Genomic DNA, 24289 nt, shown 5'->3' on the forward strand with positions numbered 1-24289 from the left:
TAGACTATCAAACTACCCCACTTGACACCGCCCTTTGCCCCCACTTATCTCCCCCCCCCCCCCTTCGCGAATTACCTTACGGATGTTCCATATTACTGTAGTTTATAGTTGCGCGTATGTGTTGAAATACCTACAGTTTTGGTCTCACCGACGATATAATGGGTTTCACGTATCGCTGATTACGAATCTGAGGTGAGAGTTCTAGAATTCAAGATGGAGGATCAATATGGCGGATCAAAAACACGAAACTCCTGAATGTAGTCACAAATAGCTGTTTACTAGGGTATTTTGGGTCGTTGGTTACGAATCTGAGGTCAAAATTCTTGAATTCAAGATTGCAGATCCAATATGGTAGATAAAAACGTCGAAGCCACAAACCGTAGTAGACTAGAGTGTTTTTAGATCGCTGTTTAAGTACGCAACATTCCTTGATACTTCAGCCACCATGTAGAATTATTCTGCACCCTTGCCCTTTACCAAAACCCACCACAGATATCTTAATGCTGAACGGTGTTAAAATAATTCATCAATTATCTGTTCATTATTTTCATCATTTCGGTTTGCAGCATCTAATGTGGTACTTAGCAATGAGTCATCGGGATATCTAATATTCTGTAAATGTCGTGCCTGGCCTAAATACCACAGGACACTTGCAACGTGCGCACATGTACCAAATGTACGAGCACCGCTTTGACATGTACAGTAGTAACCTTCAATAACATTTTGATCATAATCCTGGTCATCTTCATCATTAGCTACATATGCTATGAAAACTTGATGCTTAGTTGCATTGCGGAACCTTGAGTAGAGACGTACGCGCAGGAATCCCGGTTCAGTTACGTTTTCGTCAAGCTGGAATTGCTCATCCTTATCTCGTATTAGTTTATCTTGGACGTAAGAGGATGAGAGATCTACTTGATATGTGCCTACAGTCAAATCTCGTAAGTAGTTTAGTTAAGTACAGAGAAATCAATTAGGCCTTGATCATTCAGTGGTACCCATTGACCGTTCCTTCTAATAAGATTACCTACCTCCACTCTTGCTTTAACAACGTTCGGCATGATTGACCTATTTCTCATTTCTCTAGCTAATTCAATGGTTGCATTTGTTCGATCCCTGCCCCCGCCAAGTAGACTTTGTGGTGGACAAACACCGTGTGCGTGGGTTTTCTCGGGGTTCTCCCGTTTCCTCCCACTTTCTTCATTCCACCATTTCATTCATTACTCATCATCACCGTCTCCTTTAGCCTAACCGGCATAACCGTGGGACGTAAAACTCAAAGATTTCATTTCATTTTTTCAATGGTTGCATCTTGCATGAAAATAACGGGATGGTATCTGTTCAAAATAGCTCCAGCTATGCGATAGAAACTATTCAGTTTCTTTGCATGTTGCAGATTCAACGTTTGTGCTAGAAACTTAAAAACAGATCTTAGATGCCCGTTTCTTGCCTCGACTATCCATCGACTTTTAGTAACTAGTCGAGAAGTATTCGCATCTTCTGTTGATAGTTGTCTTTCACGCGGTAGTAGGAGTGCGGGCATTCTATGATCAATTCCTAAATATTCCAGTAAAGGAATTGCATCGCGGTATCCTCTGTCTACTAACACAATGACCAGGATTATGATCAAAATGTTATTCAAGGTTACTACTGTACATGTCAAAGCGGTGCTCGTACATTTGGTACATGTGCGCACGTTGCAAGTGTCCTGTGGTATTTAGGCCATGCACGACATTTACAGAATATTAGATATCCCGATGACTCACTGCTAAGTACTACATTAGATGCTGCAAACCGAAATGATGAAAATGATGAACAGATAATTGATGAATATCTGTGGTGGGTTTTGATAAAGGGCAAGGGTGCAGAATAATTCTACATGGTGGCTGAAGTATCAAGGAAAGTTGCGTACTTAAACAGCGATCTAAAAACCCTCTAGTCTATTACGATTTGTGGCTTCGATCTTTTTATCTACCATATTGGATCTGCAATCTTGAATTCAAGAATTTTGACCTCAGATTCATAACCAACGACCCAAAATACCCTAGTAAACAGCTATTTGTGACTACATTCAGGAGTTTCGTGTTTTTGATCCGCCATATTGATCCTCCATCTTGAATTCTAGAACTCTCACCTCAGATTCGTAATCAGCGATACGTGAAACCCATTATATCGTCGGTGAGACCAAAACTGTAGGTATTTCAACACATACGCGCAACTATAAACTACAGTAATATGGAACATCCGTAAGGTAATTCGCGAAGGGGGGGGGGGGGAGATAAGTGGGGGCAAAGGGCGGTGTCAAGTGGGGTAGTTTGATAGTCTAACATGTGGTTGTTTGGGGTCCTTGTTGAGTTGATTAAAACAACAAATTGTTTTACATGCTGAAATCAGTTCAATCCCCCCCCCCAGCTAATTGGAGGCGGTTTTTTGGGGGGAAGAAGTGGATTTCCGTCTTTGTGCCCATTGAGACTTTTGATCCACATGTTAAGAACTATCAACCAGCGAAGTTTCAACAACATTAGCCGAAAGCCACTTTCCATAAGAAAAGTGCAGGGTCCTTTCCAGAGGCCCTAGTTCGAACTCCAGAAGCTGTGGATGGTGATACTTATCAGCGTAAAGTAAGTCTCACATACACAATCCAATAGTGCATATTTCATCCATTTTCAATAGGTGTACAGAGTATTCCCCACAGGGTGTAATTCTCAGACATGCTGTTAATAGAGTTTCCAGATACACCCTGGTTTCAAGGAGGGTCCAAGATAGGCAGGAAGTAAATCTTAACAACAATGGACACCCAAAGCTTCGGAAGGAAGTCGAAAGTGTTAGGAACCGGCAGCTTCATGTATTTTTGTGTTCGAAATAATGTGTGTTGTGATGTATTTCGTCGCAGTATATTTCACGTTTTCTTCACTAATAAGCCTGAATACCTTGTACCAATCATAAAGTTAGAGCATATGTCAAAATTCGGTTGATGGCATGTCTGGGAAGTTCATCCTACAGGGAATATTCTGTGAACCCATTGAAAATTAATGAAATGTGCATTTTTGGATTGTGTATGTGTGACTTCCTTCACTCTGATAAGGACCTCCATCCACAGTTTCTCAAATTCGAAATAGAGCCTCTTGAAATTTGGCCTTTTCGCGATTTTGGACAGCCCTAGCTCTGAAAGCAGGCATTTTTCCGCACAGGTCTATATGAACTTTTTCTCTTTTTTTGATGTGGGGAATCACCTCTTACAGTTTGTCGGTATAATTCATTAACACCCTGTATATATAGTTATTAAAAAATCCCTAATTAAGAATGGAATATATATATATATCTCCAGGGTGTTCCAAAAGTAAGGCGAAAAATGAAACCACAGATTCCTCGTACCAAAACAAGAAAAAAGTCTGTATGACATATAGTTCGGAAGTGGACAGCGACGGAGCTAGACAGTCTCGAATGCGGGGAAAGGAACTTCACACTTAGGGAAAGGAACTTGCCGACTTACAAAACCGCATGTGAACAGTTACGCAACACACCTGGTGTGATGGAATGCATTCGAGAGTCACGATTAGCACGTTGCATAGATGTGGGTGGACAGCACTCAGAACATCTTTAGGTACGGTTATTGTCAGCAAGTTGACCTAATAGTTTGTAGTGTTACTCTGTGTAAGATAATACGTTACAAATACAGTACATCGCTGTAGAGTCTGCCTGTTATTGCATTACATGACACGACTAGTTACACTTGTTCTTATTTCTGCCCTCTCTTTGCAAATTTCTGTCTCCATTTTCCACTGCCCACTAAGATTATGCAACCATGCTAAGTGATTTTTGCTTTGACTCTTATTGTACTTGGTTATCATAAAATAAGTATCGTTGTTCAGAGAACTTTCGAGACGTGACCGCTCGACAAAATGCAATCAAACTTGGTAGGATTATATTTGGTAACATGCAGAAGCGATTAATGTAGAAAACAAAATTAGTTCCAATTTCATCACCAGAGGTAATTGGGCACTCTGCAATGCCAAGTAAGTGCAGCCCGGAAGAAAAACGACAGTAGTGATGCTAAATGATAAGAAAGGCTGTAATTACCTCTTCAGGTACCTACTTACACCTGCATGTGTTTCAGTGATAAGGGTTTGAGCGCCACTATGTGCCAGAAGTGAATTGATGGTGATCTGATATTTGCTTCTTTTTTCTTCTAATACTCTTTGCCTTATGATCAACGTGTCCTGGGTTCGATTATCGGTAAATACAGACGTGAGTCAGATCCCATGTTAACCTGTAGGCCCTGTCCTTAGAACGTCATCATCATCTCGTACGGTACTAGTCACCATGGTTTTCCTAGCCCAGGGACCTTCACATCAAAGACCTGCCTTTGGGCAGAACCCTACATCACCATCATCACCATAACACATCACTAAAAACACGGGGTTATTAATAGGAGTACAAATCAATGCCACGCATCGCACGGGAGCATAATTATGGCCTCTCTTACATTGAATATCAATAATATCATTTGTCTTCCATACCACACTTACCGTACTTAACACTGAAAAGAAACACAATAACCTCTGGAGGCGAGATGTGACACTAATCTTTTCCTAGAATTTTGGAGGGAGCTTGCACTTTATGAACACAGGAAAGACTAACAAATAATTTTGTTTTTGTAAGATATCCAAGATTTTTAAAGGGACGATTCAGCTTGAAAGCCCCATCCTCCCGTAAATCCGCCATTGACCATGCGGATTAATAGCATTGGTAATCAATCAATCTTTTAGCATCACTAGTGTCCTTTTTCTTCCACGCTGCACTTACTTGATATTGTACAGCACCACAATTACCTCTGGTGGCAAAAATAGAAACTAAATTTATTTTCTACACCAATCGCTTCTGCATGTTCCCAAATGTACTCATATCAAGTTTGGTTGCATTCTGTCAAGTGGTCACATCTCCAGAGTTTTTCGAACAGCAATACTTATGATAACCTGGTACATGTGCGTGTAATCGTGCCATGAATAACAACTTTCTTTTGTATGTTTTCTATCTTCACTGCACCGTTTCATTACCGCTGCCGTACAGGCATCCGGTGAATCCCTAAATGACGTACTGAGAGTCTCTAGCGCAGGTATGTAACATGCGTTTAACATGTCAAGTCGATATGATTTTTGTGTCTTCCTGAACCTGCTTTTCAGCTCATATCATTATTCCGCTAGCAGGTGCGAAATTCCTTTACCCCCACACAGGGTGGATTGATTTAAATCAGTCTGATTTAAATCAAGATTTAAATCACTTGATTTTTCAAATAAAAATCGTTGATTTAAATCGAATTCCGAAATAAATTAATTTAAAGTGAAAATAAGTAAAATCTAGTTTCTGTTCTGTTATTTCGATTATGGAAGTTAATAATCATAATACAATGAGACTCAAATGTAGAGTATAGTATGGAAACAAGTGTCATGGGGCTTGTCAAGAAAATGTCAAACATGATTAGGGAAAATCCCGTTTTGAACAGGTAACGGAGTAATCCTGCTTCCTCCTTTTCGTATCATTGGGTTTGGGTTTTAAAATCGTTAACTATTCCAACGGGAAAATCACCATCGACATTTAAGACGAAAATTCTTTTTTGTGCGTGTCTGTTTTTTTTTTCCCAGATAGTAGGGTGTATTTAGAGGGGTCCTATCCCCTCCATTTTTTTTTCTAATTTTATAACTTTAGGCGAAATTTATGTATTTCATACCGCAAGCTAGTAATAGTTTTTAAAAATAAGCCCCTGCCAAATATCAGTAACTTTTGTGAAAAAAAGTGCCATTTTGATAATCGTTGCTTTACTTTTTCCTTAATGCTTAACCTTTTAAATTATGTCACCTATTTTTAGGTGATAGGGTAGATTTCATTGTTCGATTAAAAGAGTACCAATAAGGCTTTTTACTTCGTTTTCTTCATGACTGGAGGCATTTTAGAACACGTTACATATGCTTTCACGCTTTTCTGCGTTGAGGTATGACGTCATAAATTTAAAAAGATATTTTTTGTTATGCTATTATTATTATTTTTTGGCGGGTTACATTTTGCATTCAGGAGACTGAAATTTTCACACTCGTTTACTGCACCCTTTAATAATCTTCAATGTTTTCAGATCTCTGTGTGGAAACAGCGGGGTCCAGAGGGGCAAAAATGTTTTTAAAAAGGATATTTTTTTAACAAAAATAGCTTTTTTCGTGATTTTCCCGCCTCAGATGGAGACATATGAATGGTACCGTTTGAAAGGCTATTCTATTCTGAAGAAAATGATGTACGTACTATGCTCCTAGGATAAATAGGGATGTCTCAGGAAACTCTTACCTGAGATCCTCTTTTATACGGGAATCTGAAGTATTTGGGGAATATTATTTTTCGCACCTACAAGATTGAAATTTTGCACATTTACTCAGTGCACCCCCTCAGTATTTTTCAGGTTTGTTTCAGATCTCTGCCTTAAAACAGGGGGAGGGTTCCACAGAGGTAAAAATTTAAAATATATATATATTTTTAACAGAAAATTCCTTTTTTCGTGATTTACCCGCCCAAATACATGATGGAGACATTTGAAGGGTACGGTTTTTAAATTTGTTTTATTCTGAAAAGAATGATGTACAAATCATGATCCTAGAATAAATAGGGATGTTTGAGGAAATTTTTATATTCTATCCGGGTCATTTGGGGCATTGTAGGAATATTCTTAGCTCATTGTCAAATAGTTTTCTCACCCTTACTACTCAAGGTAGAAGCTTGAAATTTTGTACACACATTTAGTACACCCCTTAGTTTTTCCCAGTTGATTTTGAGATCTGTGTGTTAACACAGGGGAATACAGGCGGGATCCAAATTAAAAAAAAAAAAAGTAAAAAAAAAAAAAAACGCCGATTACTCTCAAAATTTCCCGCTTCAGGGATATGATAGGGAAATGTGAATGTTACCATTTCAAAAGCTATTCTATTCTAAAGAGAGTGATGTATGTACCATGATCCTAGGATAAATAAGGATGATGCTGTAGCTGCTTGACTGAAAGTCTATAATTTACCTTTAAAAAGAGCCATAATTTAAAAGGGTTAAGAAACATTGTTTGGGATTGATATAGGTTAACGATTCGGGATAATTCAAAATTCAACCCCAATATTTTCACTTAAATGGCATAATTAGCATTTAATACTAATTCCTAATGCTTTATCTTCAGTTCGCGACTTGTATTATACGAGGAGAAAGATTTGATTTAAATCAAAAAAATCGATTTAAATAAAAAAAATCAACAAAAATGATTTTTAAAAAAAAATCATGATTTTTTTCCACCATGCCCCCACATTTGAAGCTGTCTTGCTCCATTCCTGTACATTTCCGAACTATATATCATATAAACAGTTTTTCATGTTTTGGTGCTAGGAATCTGTCGTTTCGTTTTTTGCCATTACTTTTGAAAGCCTATACACAAAAGCTCATATAGCCACAATAAAATCCAAAGCAAGACAAGTTCAGATATTGAACGTGTGCTATCTTTGAGTACACCTTACGAAATCTCCGTGCTATAATTGTAATCAGGTAGTTCTATATAATGAATAATTTATGTGAATTTCATTTCAACATGTTTCTTTCTTACATTTTCAGGCCGGATATGATGAATATAATGCAACATTACTTAATTTGGGTCTTTCTGGAGATATTAAAGTAAATATTGGTAATAATTCCATTTACATAATAATCCAATTACTAAAAATGGAAAATGGAACATATATAACAACTTTGGGAGATTTGAAATTAACACACATAGGGTAAGTAATATTTACTCAGTCTAATCGTTTTTTAGTTACTCAATACCAGTAGGAATTTTAAACAGTAAACAGCATTGAAAACGAAATGTAAATACGTATCTATGATACTCAGATTATGAAGCATTTTATATGAAGCTGTTCAAAATATCCAAATTTAGTATCTTTCAAAAATTATTATTATTATTATTATTATTATTATTATTATTATTATTATTATTATTATTATTATTATTATTATTATTATTATTATTATTATTGTTGTTGTTGTAAACTGAGTGGTAGGTTATCCATTTAAAGCAATGGTACTTTATTATAACATACAATGCGCTAAAATAACACAATTTCACGTGATGTCCCCCTGTTGTGATTGTGGTTTCATTGGCTGTTTCGCTTATACTCAAAACTGAAATCTCCAAGTTTGTGAGTTTGCAACACCTAACACCCACCTATCCTATTGTCGTCCTATTTGCAAATATTTAAGTAGGAATGTGTCAACTTGAACCTTTCCGAAGTTTGTATTTAGAAAGTTATACTGTCACACAAAACATTATCCCAAAGGTTGCACAAATTACTTTATTGCTTGGCAAATTATTAAAGTTGTTTCAGTTAGATTGAGTCGAAAACAATGTGCAACTGTACCGCGTATGCGTAACTCATCACCGTAAGATTGTCACTACGCAAGCAACGATATCTCGGTAGCCACTTAGTAGAGCAATATGGTCGAGTGTATTTGATGCCTCCTAAAGTAAACAGACTTTGAGACGAGTTCATTGTGACCCTTTCCTACATCGTCACGCGTCGTAGAAATCTGTTAAGTGCGTAGATTTCGTATAGGTCATGCCATTGTAAATTTTACGATCCTCATACGGAAATATGCATCACAGAGTTTGAGCTCACACAGACAAGAGTAGTTAGAAACATTTCTCAAAAGCGTTTATCATTGTGGTCGGTTTCTCGTACAGGGACACACGGCGTTCGAAATATGGAGCGAAATATCTGCTACGTACTAGTCATGCGTCAGACTCATCCCTAATTGAATGTATTAGCATGAAATCCCAGCATTATATGAACAATACGTCAACCACGTTGTACTGTGTTAGTGTGTTAAAACAAGCCATCAAGCCACACGACGAAAACTTCACTGGAATTCTATCGCCGTATGGAACAGTAAAATGGAAATTCGGCAGTTCTCTTGTTTGATATCTGTATTAAGAATACAGACACCAGTCCAATAGAGTATTGTGCTTTCTGACTTCTTAAGTGACACCTTCACATCGTCGAGCCTGCACCGTCATCGGCCTGCGGAAAGTGTGTAATGAGTGGGATACAATTCCCATGGATCTAGCAGCAACGCGGTCTCCTACAGTGGAAACTGGGATGCCAGGAAATAGTCAGTGGAGATGGCCAGTAGGTCGAACACAGCCGATGGTGTGTAAACACATTTCCTGGGTAAGTGGGACATTCAAATTCGCCTTAATATAAGTGAATCAACCTCAGTAACATTAAATTATCTGATATGAAAATATCCTTCACACAACCGACCAATAATTGAATGTTGGAAGATGTTGGAGTGCAGTTGACAGCAGTGATCACGGTACTTGCTTGCGGTATGTCAGCGAATTAATTTTTCCCTCCAGAAAATTCAGTTTTCGTTTTCGATTAAGGTTTTAGAATCGCATTAATCTTATAGGCAACAGGCTGTCTGTTTCAGAGGGATCGCCACTGTAATAGGTCGAAAATATTTTTTTTATTTCTTAGTTTTGGAAGGAAATAATCACAGTAATTGTTAGCAGTTTTTATGTAGTTATATAGAGCATACTTCGTCGTGACACATTCACTTTGAAGTTTACTGTTATATCTCATTTTCGTTGTTTAATGATCTTCATGGTTTATTTTGATTTATACTTCTTACTGTACGAAAGGAATATGGGGATGGTGCTCAGGCAAGTGAGAAAAAAACTCAGTAAGGATTAAATCAGTACAGAAATTAAGGAATTATATTGGAGAATGAAACTGAATGAAAGTCTTATTAAATGATCGAAAGGATGCAAGTGGTAGGATGAAATGAAATGTCTACTGTACCTCAGCCGTGATGAATTCAGTTTTAATTTTGCTAACGATAACGTTACTGTGGGTGTTGTTTTTTAACTTAGGAATGCTGAAGCGTCTAACGGCTCTTCGTCTCTCTAGGGAACAAACCTGGTCTGGACACACACACACACACACACACACACACACACACAAAAAAAAAAAAAAAAAAAATCAGAAACAAAATTCATCTTCCTTCTCCTCATATAAAGAGAACATATTTTGCACTGTTTCTGTTGTTGCGAGTCTTTCAGCCTCAAATTTGTTCTCGAATGCATGTATTGTTCAGACTTCTATGTTGGCAAATATGTCTGCTATGCCAACAGACTTCTATGTCTTTTGATTCATATCATAAATCACCGATAATTGAGTTGCGCTCAAATTCATGTCCCGTTCTCGTACCGACGTATTTAACAACACTTTTCGGTGTGTAAATATTCGTAAAACTGTTTCGGAATAGGGAACGGAAAATGTTATATTTTAGTCCTATCCTCGAACTGCCCCTTCTCTAGTCTTAAATGTGCATCGTTTAGTATACACATTTCGTATATTTACCAATTGTTTTCCACGGTCATTTTACGTGATGTTTTCCACTCTGTATTGTCTTCCATTTGTACTTTTCTTTAATACCATAAGTAATATTGCGTAAAAGCACGCGTTCCCTCACCATTAGGGAAAGAAGAACAGCAATAGGTAGAATGCTAGATAACAGTGTATTTTGTTACCTACACAGTGCATAAATAAATAACGATATCTTCCAGCAAAGTAAAACTGTTAATTATTTTATTGCCAATGAACGAAATATTTTTATTGCCATAAGAAATCATTATCGACTCTCTGGAATCGGCACCTCAGAACCAATATATCGTCGCTGCGCCTCGAATAATCGCTATGTGTTAAAACCACAACTTTCCAGAAGCAAACAACATTCCGAACTCTAAAAATTTTGTCAAATACACGGAAACACTTGAAAAATATAATAAAATTGGTTCTGCGTATATTATGCACTGGACATTGTTGTAGCTTGCTTCAACAGTATTACATTACTATTTTTGTGTTTACGTAGCGCGTTTTGCGCCTTTATAAGCACATAGAGGATTTGTATACATTAATCAATGCGTACGTGATGAGAACTAGAAGCCTTTAATTTCAATCTATAATTTTTCATTGTTGTGGCGAAACAATTGAATATTAACTTAATGTCATTATAAGGGACGCTTCCTGACAACTTTCTGGTTTATTTGCATGACATAACCCATTTTCGACAAAAATGTCACATAGCGGTTTTTCGAGGCTCAGGGACGATATATCTCATTAACCATACCATGTATTGTTTGTTAGTTTTTTCAATACTAACAAGTAGACCTCACCACTTCGCCGTTGCGTTAGCAAAAGGAAACAACTACTGTCCTAGAGTAGGGTTGAATATAAGATATTGACAAAAATTTTAGCTGCTAATGAGCACTAGAAATATGGGAAAAACGAAATAGAAACATGAGTGTGGGAAAGCCAAGTACAATATAATTTGATAGTTGCAAGACCTATATTTTTTCGAAATAGATGGAGGAACAATAGTTATGACTTCAACTATGTAAATCGAGTTAGGAGGGATGATTTTATGGCATTCCAGATCATGGCCGCCATCTTAGAATCCGCCATATTGGATCGACGTCAACTTTTTCAAATGGAAAGAGGGCCATGTGAGGTATCAAACAACAATGATTTTTTTCACTCAATCTCATATACTAATTAGTTTGTCCATATCTAGAACGGTTTACAACTTACAGTTCTTTCAATGTTGAAAAATTCGTTGTTTGTAGCAGATAACAGATAACTATAGTGGCAATGAACATAGTTCCAGAGACAGCATTCTTACAGAACAAAATTACGGCAATGCAAGAAACGAAAGTCCTCAGCATTCATAAAGTGGTTCTGATCTCGCCACTTCGTGTGTGCGTTTGTAGATTCAAACTGAAACTATAAGCAGTTGGGGCAGCACGATGAAGAGAATAGCAATATTGGTTGCCAATGGCATTCCTGGTCATAGCTGCTACGGTATAAGGTAGAAGCTTACGTGCATCGTGTACCATTCTACAGCGACAAACTCTTTGTAAGGAAACAAGTGCAGGAAATATATTATTCTCACTGTGAGTTCTACCCGTGAACTTGGAAGTGTTTGAGAAATAGTTATTTCGTTTATTGCATTAAGCCTGTAATTCTGAGGGGTGCGTGTGTGTGTGTGTGTTAGGGAGAGTGTGTATAGTCTATAACAATTATAGACTAAAAAACGACACACCATGGCGTTAAATAAGACAAACATTGCTATGTACCTCCTGCAGCAGTTACAGACATTACGGTTCAAGCACAATGCAACAAATATTTTAGAGCAGAAAAGAGTAATCGCAGATGACATAATTAGATTCCTAGCGGATGAAGAATTGAAATTCGAAATGGAATACACTCTGGATATTCTAGATGTGGCACATCATAAGATAAACAATCAAGAAGCTAGTGTGGAAACGGAACGGTATGTGAATTGCTATTGGTCGAATACAGGGAGCAGGAATTCACTTATGCTGGATACCTGAGAATTATTTAATAATGAAGAGATGCGAAGTACAATAGCTCCACCTGGGAAATCAGTGGAAGTGTGACAAATTCCAAAAGGTACCACCGGCATATTTCAACCTTTAAATGCATTTTTTTTTAGACAATATAAAACATTGGCGTACTATATGTGATTATGCAATAAAGGACGAACATTTCCATTCAAAACTACATGACAGAGATACTATTGTCACTCTGCATTCCCTTGTGTACAATCAATTTCAGTCTCCTCGTTTCACAGGAATGATTTACTAGGCATTTTGTAAGTCAGTATGTATTGATGAGCCGATCGAATGGTTCGAAGTGCCGAAGAAGCACTCTTTCATATTATGAATGCTGAGGACTTTCATTTCTTGCATTCCCGTAATTTTGTCCAGTAAGAATGCTATCTCTGGAGCTATATTCATTGTCACTATAGTTATCTGTTATCTGCTACAAACAACGAATTTTTCAACATTGAAAGAACTGTAAGTTGTAAACCGTTCTAGATATGAAAAAACTAATTAGTGTATGACATTGAGTGGGAAAAATCATTGTTGTTTGATACCTCACATGGCCCTCTTTCCATTTGAAAAAGTTGACGTCGATCCAATATGGCGGATTTCAAGATGGCGGCCATGATCTGGAATGCCATAAAATCATCCCTCTTAACTCGATTTACATAGTTGAAGTCATAACTATTGTTCCTCCATCTATTTCGAAAAAATATAGGTCTTGCAACTATCAAATTATATTGTACTTGGCTTTCCCACACTCATGTTTCTATTTCGTTTTTCCCATATTTCTAGTGCTCATTAGCAGCTAAAATTTTTGTCAATATCTTATATTCAACCCTACTCTAGGACAGTAGTTGTTTCCTTTTGCTAACGCAACGGCGAAGTGGTGAGGTCTACTTGTAAGCGTAAAGTTACACACACATCATTTTCTTTACTTTAATAAGATATATTGATTGTTATGTATGTTTTCATTTTAGAATTATTTTCCTATTAATCTATAATATTATTGCAGAATAATTATTATTATTGTTTCTTCAATAAATTTTTCTCGTTATACATTTATTACTTTTCTCTCCATTTATTACTTTCTTGCTTTCATATACTCTTATCAATCCCCGCTTCCATTAGTTTTATCTGTGTCCAATAAATCATCTCTATTTTCAGTTTGGTAACATTAATAGAGAAACCTGTGTTTATACGTTGCTTCCACGAATAATTAGACAAAGTAAAATGAAATGAAATCTTTAAGTTTTACATCCCACGGTTAAGTAGACAAAGTGATTGTGTATACATGTATATATATATATATATATATATATATATATATATATATATATATATATATATATATCTTATGTATTGTTTCTCCTATAATCACAAGGAAAGAGATACAAGTTTTATTAATATTAACTCTTTTCCTACAACTTTATAGTAGAATTAGTGAGAATCATTAGGAAGGTAGAAAGCAAACGTAGATTTTTCCAATTTTTCTCGCTTTTTCTTTCTGTACCCATATAGCTGGAACCGAAAAAGATCGAAGTACAGATAGAAAAACAAATTAGTCAACAGTAAATAGCTAAAAGTGCTATAATGCAAACACAACCAAGAAATTTTTTTTTTTTTTTACTCTAGTAATCTACTGAAGCGTCATCAAATCGGGAGGGTAAGTAAAAGGAAGTAAATACTACAGAGAAAGTATTCTTATGTCAGACCTAGCTCCATAGCACCTAGTTCACAATACAATGTTACCAAATTAAAGGTGGAAAGAGTTGAGAGAAAGTAGATGAAAAGTAGGACTGATCGGTCAATGAGAATAGAACTGAAAAGGAATAATTATTGATTAGAGAAAAAAATTACAGTGTCAAACTACTAACCATGAAAAGAATACAAAGCTAATAATATTAATTTATTTAAAGATGAAAATACATAAAAATAAACTGACCGTATTTTTTCTTTCAGGGATATCCAAGTATCAGTGACTGGATTGGGAATACTAAATTGGTTCTTTTCTTATGTAACAACATGGATAGTACGAAATATCAAGAATGACCTTGTGAGTCAATTGGAAGCAATTGTCGCTTCACAAATTCGGGAAGCGCTCGAAAGCTTTGATGTTAACCCTTACATGCCCTGGTGAATAGTAGTACATAAATGGAATCATCATGTAAATTCGGAAAGTCCTCGATAACTTTGATGTTAACCCTTACATGCACTTGTGGATATTAGTTCATCAATCAACTCATCATGTATCAAAATCTTAAAGTGATGCCTTTGGAAACGCTTGTTTTAATTGATTTCCAATTAGTGTTTTACAAAATGTACTTTCTTTGTGACTTACAATGAAATTTTGTACTTACTTTTTATATACCCAATATTTTGTTGTAGTAGTTATGTAAAGATTAGTTTGTATGTGATCTTTTGTAAGTTCTATTTTATATTTACTTCTCTGATATTAAAAACTTCCAATTTACCTAAGCATGTGGATTTAACTAAAAGTAGAGAAAGAAATTTACTATAAAGTTACAAGTGCATTTAGGTAAAGAATTATAATTACATCCAAACTAATTTAAAAGCCATGTTTCTAAGTTCATAAACAACATGAAATTAGTATAATTAGCAATTCATCAGGGTGTCTATTGGTCACGAAAGTCATGAAATCAGAAAACGTCATGAAAGTCAAGAAAAAGTCACGAAATTTAGCTTTTGAGTCATGAATTTTTTATTACCTGTACAAATATAAGTAAAGACTGGGAAAATTTTGCTCTGTAAATCATCAAGATTCACCAACAAAAATGTCTATGGTCGGCTTTAGATTCTACCAAATCGCAAGCAAAGCCTGGTTCTATGGCATGCATGAAAATTATTCTTAATTTGCACCCAAATTCACTCTTGAGATTGACCTTATGCTGGTATCATTGAACAGTAGCGATGCAAATCGCATCGCATTGCCGAAACCACGTACGCATCTAACCAGTTTATTCAACTGTGAGAGGGCACCAAGTTTTTATCGCTCCAGGGAACAGCCTTTGATAGTAGAGATAACAGGTAAGTGCTAAAGAATATAGGTACTGTTATTAGTTTTTGAATGTTTCAAAATTTTATGGTTTGGTAAAGAAAAGGTCACGAAAAAGTCACGAAACTTCATATTGGAATTTTAGTAGACACCCTGTTTATTCATTACCGTTTATTAAATTGCAGTTATAACAACTGCTAAGGAACAGTGTTTGACAGAGCACTGAAGTTTATTTTAATTCAGAAGGAGTGGCTGAAAAGTTACATATGGAGATCTCAGATAATGGAGATTTTATTTAAACAAGAGGAATTTTTATTAGCTTCGTTGTGTATTTTAAAGACAACAATAAAACAGAAATCTCTTAAACAATGTCTTTTTATTTGCAGAATACTCATTGTTTTAAATAAGATTGTACTAAATAAGAGATTTTATTCCTGAATTTTTGTTTGCATAAACTGAGAAGAGATGAGATCACTGAAGATAAATTTAAGCTTTCGATAATTGATAATCAACAGAAAAGAACAACATACGGCCTTGATTCTCTCTCTCTCTCTCTCTCTCTCTCTCTCTCTCTATATATATATATATATATATATATATATATATATATATATATATATACACGCCTGTGTGTTTGTATCATCCATCTTGAATACAAATTTTTGTATAAGCTTTTTTTTTTTTTGCTTTGAATAGAAAAACAAATACAGACTTGAAATACTTTTGGCTTTCTCGGAGGCCTGCTAGGTCTGGAGTATAACTTCCATCTTTATTATATTGTCATTATTTTCGTAAAATCTCTAATATTTTAGTATTTAATTTCAATCTATTCACTTGCTGTGTTAGTAAAGGAGATTTTTTTTTTTTTTTTTTCTGAATGGATTTTGTAAAACTTCAGGACTTGCGTGAAGAAACATTTGCATTTAAAACCACATTTACAATTTTTCGTTGGTCATTGATTTTTCTGTTAATTTTATTGGTTGGTCAATAATCATAGTGATGGAAACACAGCCTTGTTTCTGTTAATTACTACTCAAAACAATTCTCATCAAAGTACGAAAATAGTTATTTTTTGTTTTAATTTTAATCAATTATAAAGTAAATATTAGTTTTAATCCGTTGCTTTTTATTAATCTTCCAACTAATACATACCAGTATGGTATGAATGAACTATACCAACAAAGCTAAGGCATTCTGAAAGCGTAGCATTAATCTTCACATGCATTAGTTCAAATACGAGAAATCATACAGTGATGCAGCATATGAACATAAAGAAAGTCACACATACCTCGTCCAAAAATCCGATGTGTGAGCAAGGGATTCCTTATAGGGAGTAATTTCCATACATGTTTTCAACAGAATTCTCAGATGTGCTCTAAGTTAAGGGTGGGTCCAAAATAAACAAATGGTAAGCCTGTACACTAGCGAATACGCAGATTTGTAACTCTACACTTTTTCATAGCCCTATGAACTATTTCACTTCTTTTGATCTGAGGAATCACTATTTAAACATTGTCCGTATAGTTTGTTAATGCCCTCTATACAAAAGCTATTTTAAGTAAGATCGGATTGTCAATACACGTAGAAACATAACTAGTAAAGAAATGTAATTTATTTTTATATATTTCTTCTGTACACATTGAACTACTTTTTACTTAGCATGTTTGTTTAAGCATTTATCATAGCGTTCGAAAAAGTGCTGTTTACTAACATCGTGGAAATCACCCGCCTATGACCGAAGCAAATCTTCAAGCGTTGTTTTCACTGCAGCTATTGGCTATGTTTGTTGTTTCTGTTGAAATGCGCTTGTGCACTTTCTACCATCATGCTTTGGACATGATTTACTATCGCAGCGTAAGTGTGTATGGTTCAGTGTGGGCAGTTGAAATATTTCATCAAGTTGAGCTCAAGTGTGAAATAAGGTCTGTGATTCAATGTTTGCCTGAATGCAATGTATGACAGCAAGTTGCGCAAATGGATGCTATCGTTCAATGACGGGAGAGACAATGCTCACGATGAACCGCCGACTGCCTGTGATCACAGACGAAGTGGTACGTGCAGTTGGCGCAAAAATTCATGAATACCGGAGTTTCATAATTTTCACATCACTGGAAGTTCCACATGTTTCACGGTCGGTGGTGTACACAACCATTTCTCAAATCTTGAACTTCCGAAAGCTGTGCATGACCGGTTCCAATACAGCTTACTGAGGAACACAAAAATACGAGACTGAATTGTACTGTGACCTTTTCGATCCGATACAATAAGGAAGGAGATCAACTGTTAAGCCATATCGTCACAAGGGGCTAAACATGTTTTACCAACATGGCTCCAACATCGAAGTTGCAAATTAATGGAATTGTGGCACTCGATATGTCGAGCCAAAGCGAAAGCAAAACAGATAATATCTACACGCAAGATTATGTCTACCGTATTCTGGGATTGCCGTGGTGTTCTGTTAGTCGTGTTTATGCCACGAGGAACAACCATCACCTTAACTGTGTACTGCGCGACCTTGAAAACTCTTCGATGTGCTGTACAGAATAAGCACAGTGGCTTACTGTCATCGGGCATTTTTTTTTTTTTTTTTTTTGTTTGCAGCATAACAATGCACACCTTCATTCCGCTGCTCACTCAGAAGTTAATCAGATGTTTTTTTGGATAGTAGATACTGGACTACCCATCGTATAGTCTGCAACTTACGCTGAGCGATGATCATCTGTTCTTTTGCCCGAAGCAGTTTCTTTCCGATCAGCGTTTGACACTGATTAAGAAGTAAAAACAACCGTCAAAGATTGGCTTCGATCCTAGACAGGTGATTTCTACAACATAGACGTACAAAAACTTGTCTAATGCTATGATAAATGTTTTTTAAAAAAACATGATAATTTCGTAGGAAATACCTTAGTGTGCGCGGTGAAAATAACCAAAAATGCATAACAGTATCTTTACTAGTTTTTTTATATTGACAATTGGACCTTACTTAAAAAATAGCCCTCGTGTATATATATATTTATATATAAGTTATAAAGAAAATATACTAGCTTCTGTGCATTTTAACTACGGTGTTGTATAAGAAATTAAAACACAGAACATCAACTCATACTTAAAGGAAAGCATTGTATGATGTCAAGGATGAAGGTTTCTATTTTAAACTTTTTAGTTTTATTTCTTTTACTTTTATTACTTTTTTACTCTTTATTTCGTTTTTTTTTAAATCTTCAAGTGTATAAAGTATAAGTACTCAAAGACCACATGGAATGCAATAAACGCACTGAATGTACAACATTGCTATCAAAAATTAAGAGTATTCATCCTTATTGTCGAAGTTGTGAAATAAGCACAAGAAGTGGATCGAGAAAATGAACGAAGACAGTTATGGGATAAATAATGGAAAATAAAGGAGGGTTTATACATTATATCAGGGTTTCCGAAGCATTCTGAAGGAGCAGATCCCTATAGAAATCTTTAATTCTCCGGGGTCTTCCACGATTCTCTGTGCTAGTTGTCTGCCTACACTTCTTGCACTTCTCACTGTCAGGAAACAAATCCTTTCGTACAAGCAACTTAGTAAAAGTAAGTAAGTCACATTTTGAACACAACATAAGTAATACTTTAGTTTATAGACCCAGGGATCTCTCCGTATTCTTCATTTGTCAGTTTGAACACAACAGAGCACTTTAAGTTATCCACGCAGGGCTCTCCTTCCATTTTCTTCATGTGTCATACATACGTACGTACACTACACGCAAAGAAGTTAAATATTTAGGAAGTCACCAAAGAGGCTGCATTAAGTAGTTGGAACTTTCAAATGACTCGAGTTGGTATAAACTGAGAGACGGCGAATCATTTTTATGCTCCTCGCCATTCTGTGGAATGTTAAATTAGCAAATTGAATTACAGCGATGGCATAGAAGAAAATTGTTGTTGGTGGATGGTGTGGGAAATGGATATATTTATCTATCTATCATATATATGATATTGATGGAATATGTTGCATATTTTAGTGTTTGGAAGATCCAACTTCCGAGACAAATCTCTTGAAACCTTAGTTACAAAATATGAAGAAAGCATTGTGAACATTTGAAAACTAAATTAAACAGTTGAAGTCGAAAAATTATTCATATCAGGAAGTTTGTCGTTTCTATCTTTTGGTGTGAAAAAGTAAACATAACCGAGGCTTAAGTTAACAAAATGATTTCTTTTCTGCTTCACTTGATAAGAACAGCCTGTAAGATCCTCCATCAAGAAAATTGAGTTTACAGAAGTAATGTTTAAGCTCGTTGTTATCTGACATGTGATGCGGAATAGTGTTGAGTTCTTTAGTAGTTTGTGATGTGATGGAGAATTAGGAATATCTATCTATCTATCTATCTACTTATATATGATATTGAATCCTCTGCATCAATATGATTCAATAAGGATATCTTAAGGATATTAATGATATTAAGGATATCTTAATTAAAAGTTTTTTTTCCAAATGAATTAATAATTCGTTAGTGTTTGATTATTTTGTAGTCGAAATTATATTATCTACAATATGTATAGAATGTCAAATACAATATGCATAGAATGTCAAACATGAATTGGAATCATGCAAACTTACATGATTCTTGATAGCTTCGTTCCGGTTACATTTCATAAGGTATTGTCGCGAAATTAGTTTTGTTATACGTAAATGAATATAAGAGGTTTTAAACTATTTAATTTGTCCTAACTTTGATTCACAAAAAATGAATAAGATATTCAATTAAGAAGTAACCATAACAGTTTCCGTACAACTCATCAATGTGAGTACCTTTGGTCACGTGGTATAGGTATATATCCTACAGATTGACAAGTTGTTTCCACACTGTAATTAGAATACATGCATGTCCGAATAAACTGTTCGGGCATCATCTACTTTACTGGCGGTGCGAATGAAAAGACAGGAAAATTATTTACTTTAAAAAATGTTATATTTATTCTTAGGTTCTGGCCATGAACGAGCACTGAACAATTCATCTAAGGAACATTATAATAAACTCGAACCCTGCTATTCATTTTACGTACACACTGTATTTTCATTGTCTCAAATATGAACTCTAATTAAAATTAACAAATAACTAGCATCAATTACCCGCGTCGCTGGGTTAAATTAAGAAAAAATAGTAATATGTTCCGTTATCAGTCTCTTTTTACTATTATTAAAGCACACTTTGATTTCGGTCATGTTTGATGATTTTTATATATCCCTCTCCCTTCCTCATCTTGCGGGGCACGGTATCGAAAGTGTCATTGTTCATCTTAGCGACCCCAAAAACTATGAATTCGACACTGTTATTGGTCATTTCACATTCTTACATATATCCCCCTCCCCCAAGTTGTGGGGCTGAATTTTGATTTAAACGGCATCAGAAGTGTCACTGTTCATCTCAGCAACCCCGAAAACTATGGATTTGACACTAATATCGGTTCATTTTTGAATGTCTCTCCCCTCTCCCACCTTTAAGTTACAATGTCAAAGTGAAATGACAAAAACATATCAGGTTTAAACTTCACCTAGGTTTTAAATTTCATCGAGATGGGTCCGGTGGTTCAAGAATTATTGAGTTTTATTTATTTTTATATATCTCCCCCTTTTACCCCCTCCTCTAAGTTCTACCGTCAAAGTGAAATGATAAAAAAAAAAAAAAAAAACACCTCTGGCCCCAAAACTCATCTATGTTAAAAATTTGATCGAAGTTGATCGTTTGGTTCAAGAATAATTATGTTTTATTTATTTTTTAACTCTTCCCTTCCCCCTCTCCTAAGTTCTATCGTCAGAGTAGATAAATACCATCCTAGGCTCAAACCTCATCTATGTTGAAAATTTGATCGAGATCGGTCGGGTGGTTCAAGAGTGATGAAGTCACAAATACAGTCATTTTTATTTTTTACATATATATCTGTCCCTCCCCCTCCCCTACGTTGCATCGTCAAAGTTAAATGACAAAAATTATCCCAGGTCCGAAGGTCATCTATGTTGAAAATTTGATCAAGATCGGTCGGGTGGTTCAAGAGTTAACTTTTATTTAATTTTATGGATCTCTCTCCTCCCTCCCCCTCCCATTAGTTCTACCGTAAAACTGATATAATAAAAACCACCCCGGGAATGAACATCATCTATGTTGAAAATTTGGTTAAGATCGATCGGGTGGTTTAAGCGTGATGAAGTTACAAAAACAGTCACTTTTATTTTTATTTTTTAAACATATATCTTCCCCTCCCCCCAACTCTACCGTAAAAGTGAAATGACGAAACATCCCAGGCTCGAACCTTACCTATGTTGAAAGTTTGATCGAAATCGATCGGGTGGTTCAAGATTTATTAAGTTTTTTTTTTTCATTCTCATATATTTCCCCTCCGCTTCTCCCTCTCCTCTAGATTTTACCATCAAGGTGAAATTGTAAAAATCTTTCCAGTCCTGAACCACATCTATATTAAAAATTTGATTGAGATCGGTCAGGTGATTCAAGAGTTATTAAGTCAGAAACCTAGTCACTTTTATTTTTATTTTTATTGATTTTTATATATTTCCCCCTCCTCCCCTTCCCTTACGTTGTTACGCCAAAATGAGATGACAAAATCTATCCCAGTTCTAAACCTCATGTATAAACCTATATTGAAAATTTGATCGAGATCGGTCTGGTGGTTCAAGAGTTTTATTAATTTTTTCTATACCCCCATCCCCATAGGCGCCGGCACGAAGTAAACATTTGGAGGGGGGGATCAAGTACCGTAAACAGGAACAAGGGATTTGTTAGATGTATGATTAGTTGGTAGAAAACCAATTGATTTTAATCAGTGGTGGCTTTAGTCACCTTGCAGCCTAAGCTCCCCTCCCCCCTTTCTGGTTAATAGCTTTCATTCGTTTTCTCCCCATTTACGTTCCTCGTTTTTGTGCGCTAACAATGAACTACTGACAGCTCGTCACAACGCAGTTGCAGCCCTCCTTGCTGGTCTAGTGACTAGAGCGTATGCTTTTGGTGCGTTTTTTTTTTTTTTTTATTGCATAATAGGTTCAGTTAATTTCTCAACAGACATCAGTGGGACATGACTAGTTGCCCGTAAATGAGAGATGTCCGTAAAAGGATTAGTCTCTTCCATAACAATACATGCAGGGAGGAACTAACAAAGTTTGTTCACATTATGGAGCTGTCCGTTAAGAGATGTTAGACTGTATAAACATTGCTAATATTTGAATGATAGAGTAAGACTTCCTGCGCCTATATTAACTTGTAAAATAGATGTGAGATTAAGATATGACTACCAAATTTTAAATTTTTATTAAATTCTATTGTGTTAATCTGAACTTACTTGCGCTTACTTGACACTTTCTTCCATCCAGGTGCAGGTTTTGTGCGCCAAACGAAGAATTATTTCTTTCTCATAGCAAAGATTTGCCTGCGGATTTCGGTGCGCATTATAAATTCGCCTCCAATAAGATCAAGATTGAGTCCTGAAGAAACTTCTTGATGACAATTTAAAATTGCTAAAGCGTTGAGCCGTTGCTGTCTCATATCAGATCGTAGATAGGACTTTAGTTGTCTTAAAGAAGAAAAATCCTCTCCGCTGTGTCCGTGGTGGATGGTAGCGTCAAAAATAATCGAACAATGGAATATGTATCCCTATTGTCAATCATTGACATAGAAGATTCATTTTTTTTTTCGTTTTCACTACAAAAGATCCGTTTTTCAAATGTGCAATTAACACTGTGTACCCGCAAGTAATGAATGAATGAATAAACAAAACTAAAACACTTCACTAAAGCTCACACTCCTCTTCTTCCAGAAAACAAACGATAACAAGTCACTACAATAATGTATTTTTTCTGTCAACACCACCGATAAACTAAAATATCGAAACGATACGAAATCTTTGGAGGAAAAAACAAGGGAGTATACGTTGTTACCCACTGCATTTTCTCCACAAAATGACCAAAACCCAACATGCGAAAAATATAGAAAGAAAGAAAATCAGAAGAAAGAAACGGAGGCAGCGTTGATTTTCGGCAACCAGGAATATAAAGTACCATGTGTGGCGAGCGCTAGCAGCGGAAAGTTCAGGGGGCTTCCAGAATTTCTAGAAAAAAGACCCGCTATACTTGTCCTTTACATCCGCACATATATTAATAAAAGATCGGCAATTCTCTCTCTGTTTTGTTGCTCCAGGAGGACAATGTTCATCAGTGACCAGTAAAGAATTCAAGCTGGGAGCGGGAGGGGAAAAAAGTAAGAACAATGTTTATATCTTTTCTCCTTTCAATAAAAATTCTGAAACATAACAATAGTCGTATGGGGACACTAATTTTAGTAAAGAAAACTAAATACTACATTCTGAAAATGAAGATGCACCTGAGTAGTGATTTTTTAAAAAGACTAGGAAGAAATAAAAATCCGAAAACAGAGCTGAAACATTAGGGGGGCTCAGCTCCCTCATCGGTAGTATTGGGTGGGGCTGAAGGGGTCTGAGCCCCCAGGTTCCGGTGCCTATGCCCATCCCTAAGTTCTATCTACAAAGTGAATAGCTAAAAACACTCCCAGGCCAGAACCGCAACAACAACAACAACAACAAAAAAGGAATTGATCGAGATCGGTCGGGCGGTTCCAGAGATTAAGAGTCACAAACAGTCAATTCCAGTTTTATAATATAGATTAGAGGAGAAAAAAATTACTTTTCATAATTTTATGTCCCAATACATGAAAGCTTACAGTAAAATACTGGTTTTCAATTACATATGCTACAAGTACAACTACGAATAAATTCATTAC

General features: G+C 35.9%; 1 protein-coding gene across 6 annotated transcripts in view; it reads left to right on the forward strand.

Annotated features, from left to right (window-relative positions):
• Positions 1–15255, forward strand: part of LOC145693489 (uncharacterized) — a 156407-nt gene extending 141152 nt beyond the window's left edge. For all 6 annotated transcript variants that reach the window (XM_081769533.1, XM_081769532.1, XM_081769535.1 and 3 more), the window contains 2 exons: positions 7630–7793; positions 14444–15255. In XM_081769533.1, coding sequence (XP_081625659.1) covers positions 7630–7793; positions 14444–14621 — 342 coding nt within the window. In that variant the 3' untranslated portion in view covers positions 14622–15255. The remainder of the gene's footprint in view (positions 1–7629; positions 7794–14443) is intronic.
• Positions 15256–24289: the final 9034 nt, after the last annotated feature.

The sequence above is a fragment of the Thermobia domestica genome, chromosome 8, assembly GCF_964235325.1.
Source record: "Thermobia domestica chromosome 8, izTheDome1.hap1.1, whole genome shotgun sequence".
In the NCBI taxonomy this organism is placed as follows: domain Eukaryota; kingdom Metazoa; phylum Arthropoda; class Insecta; order Zygentoma; family Lepismatidae; genus Thermobia; species Thermobia domestica.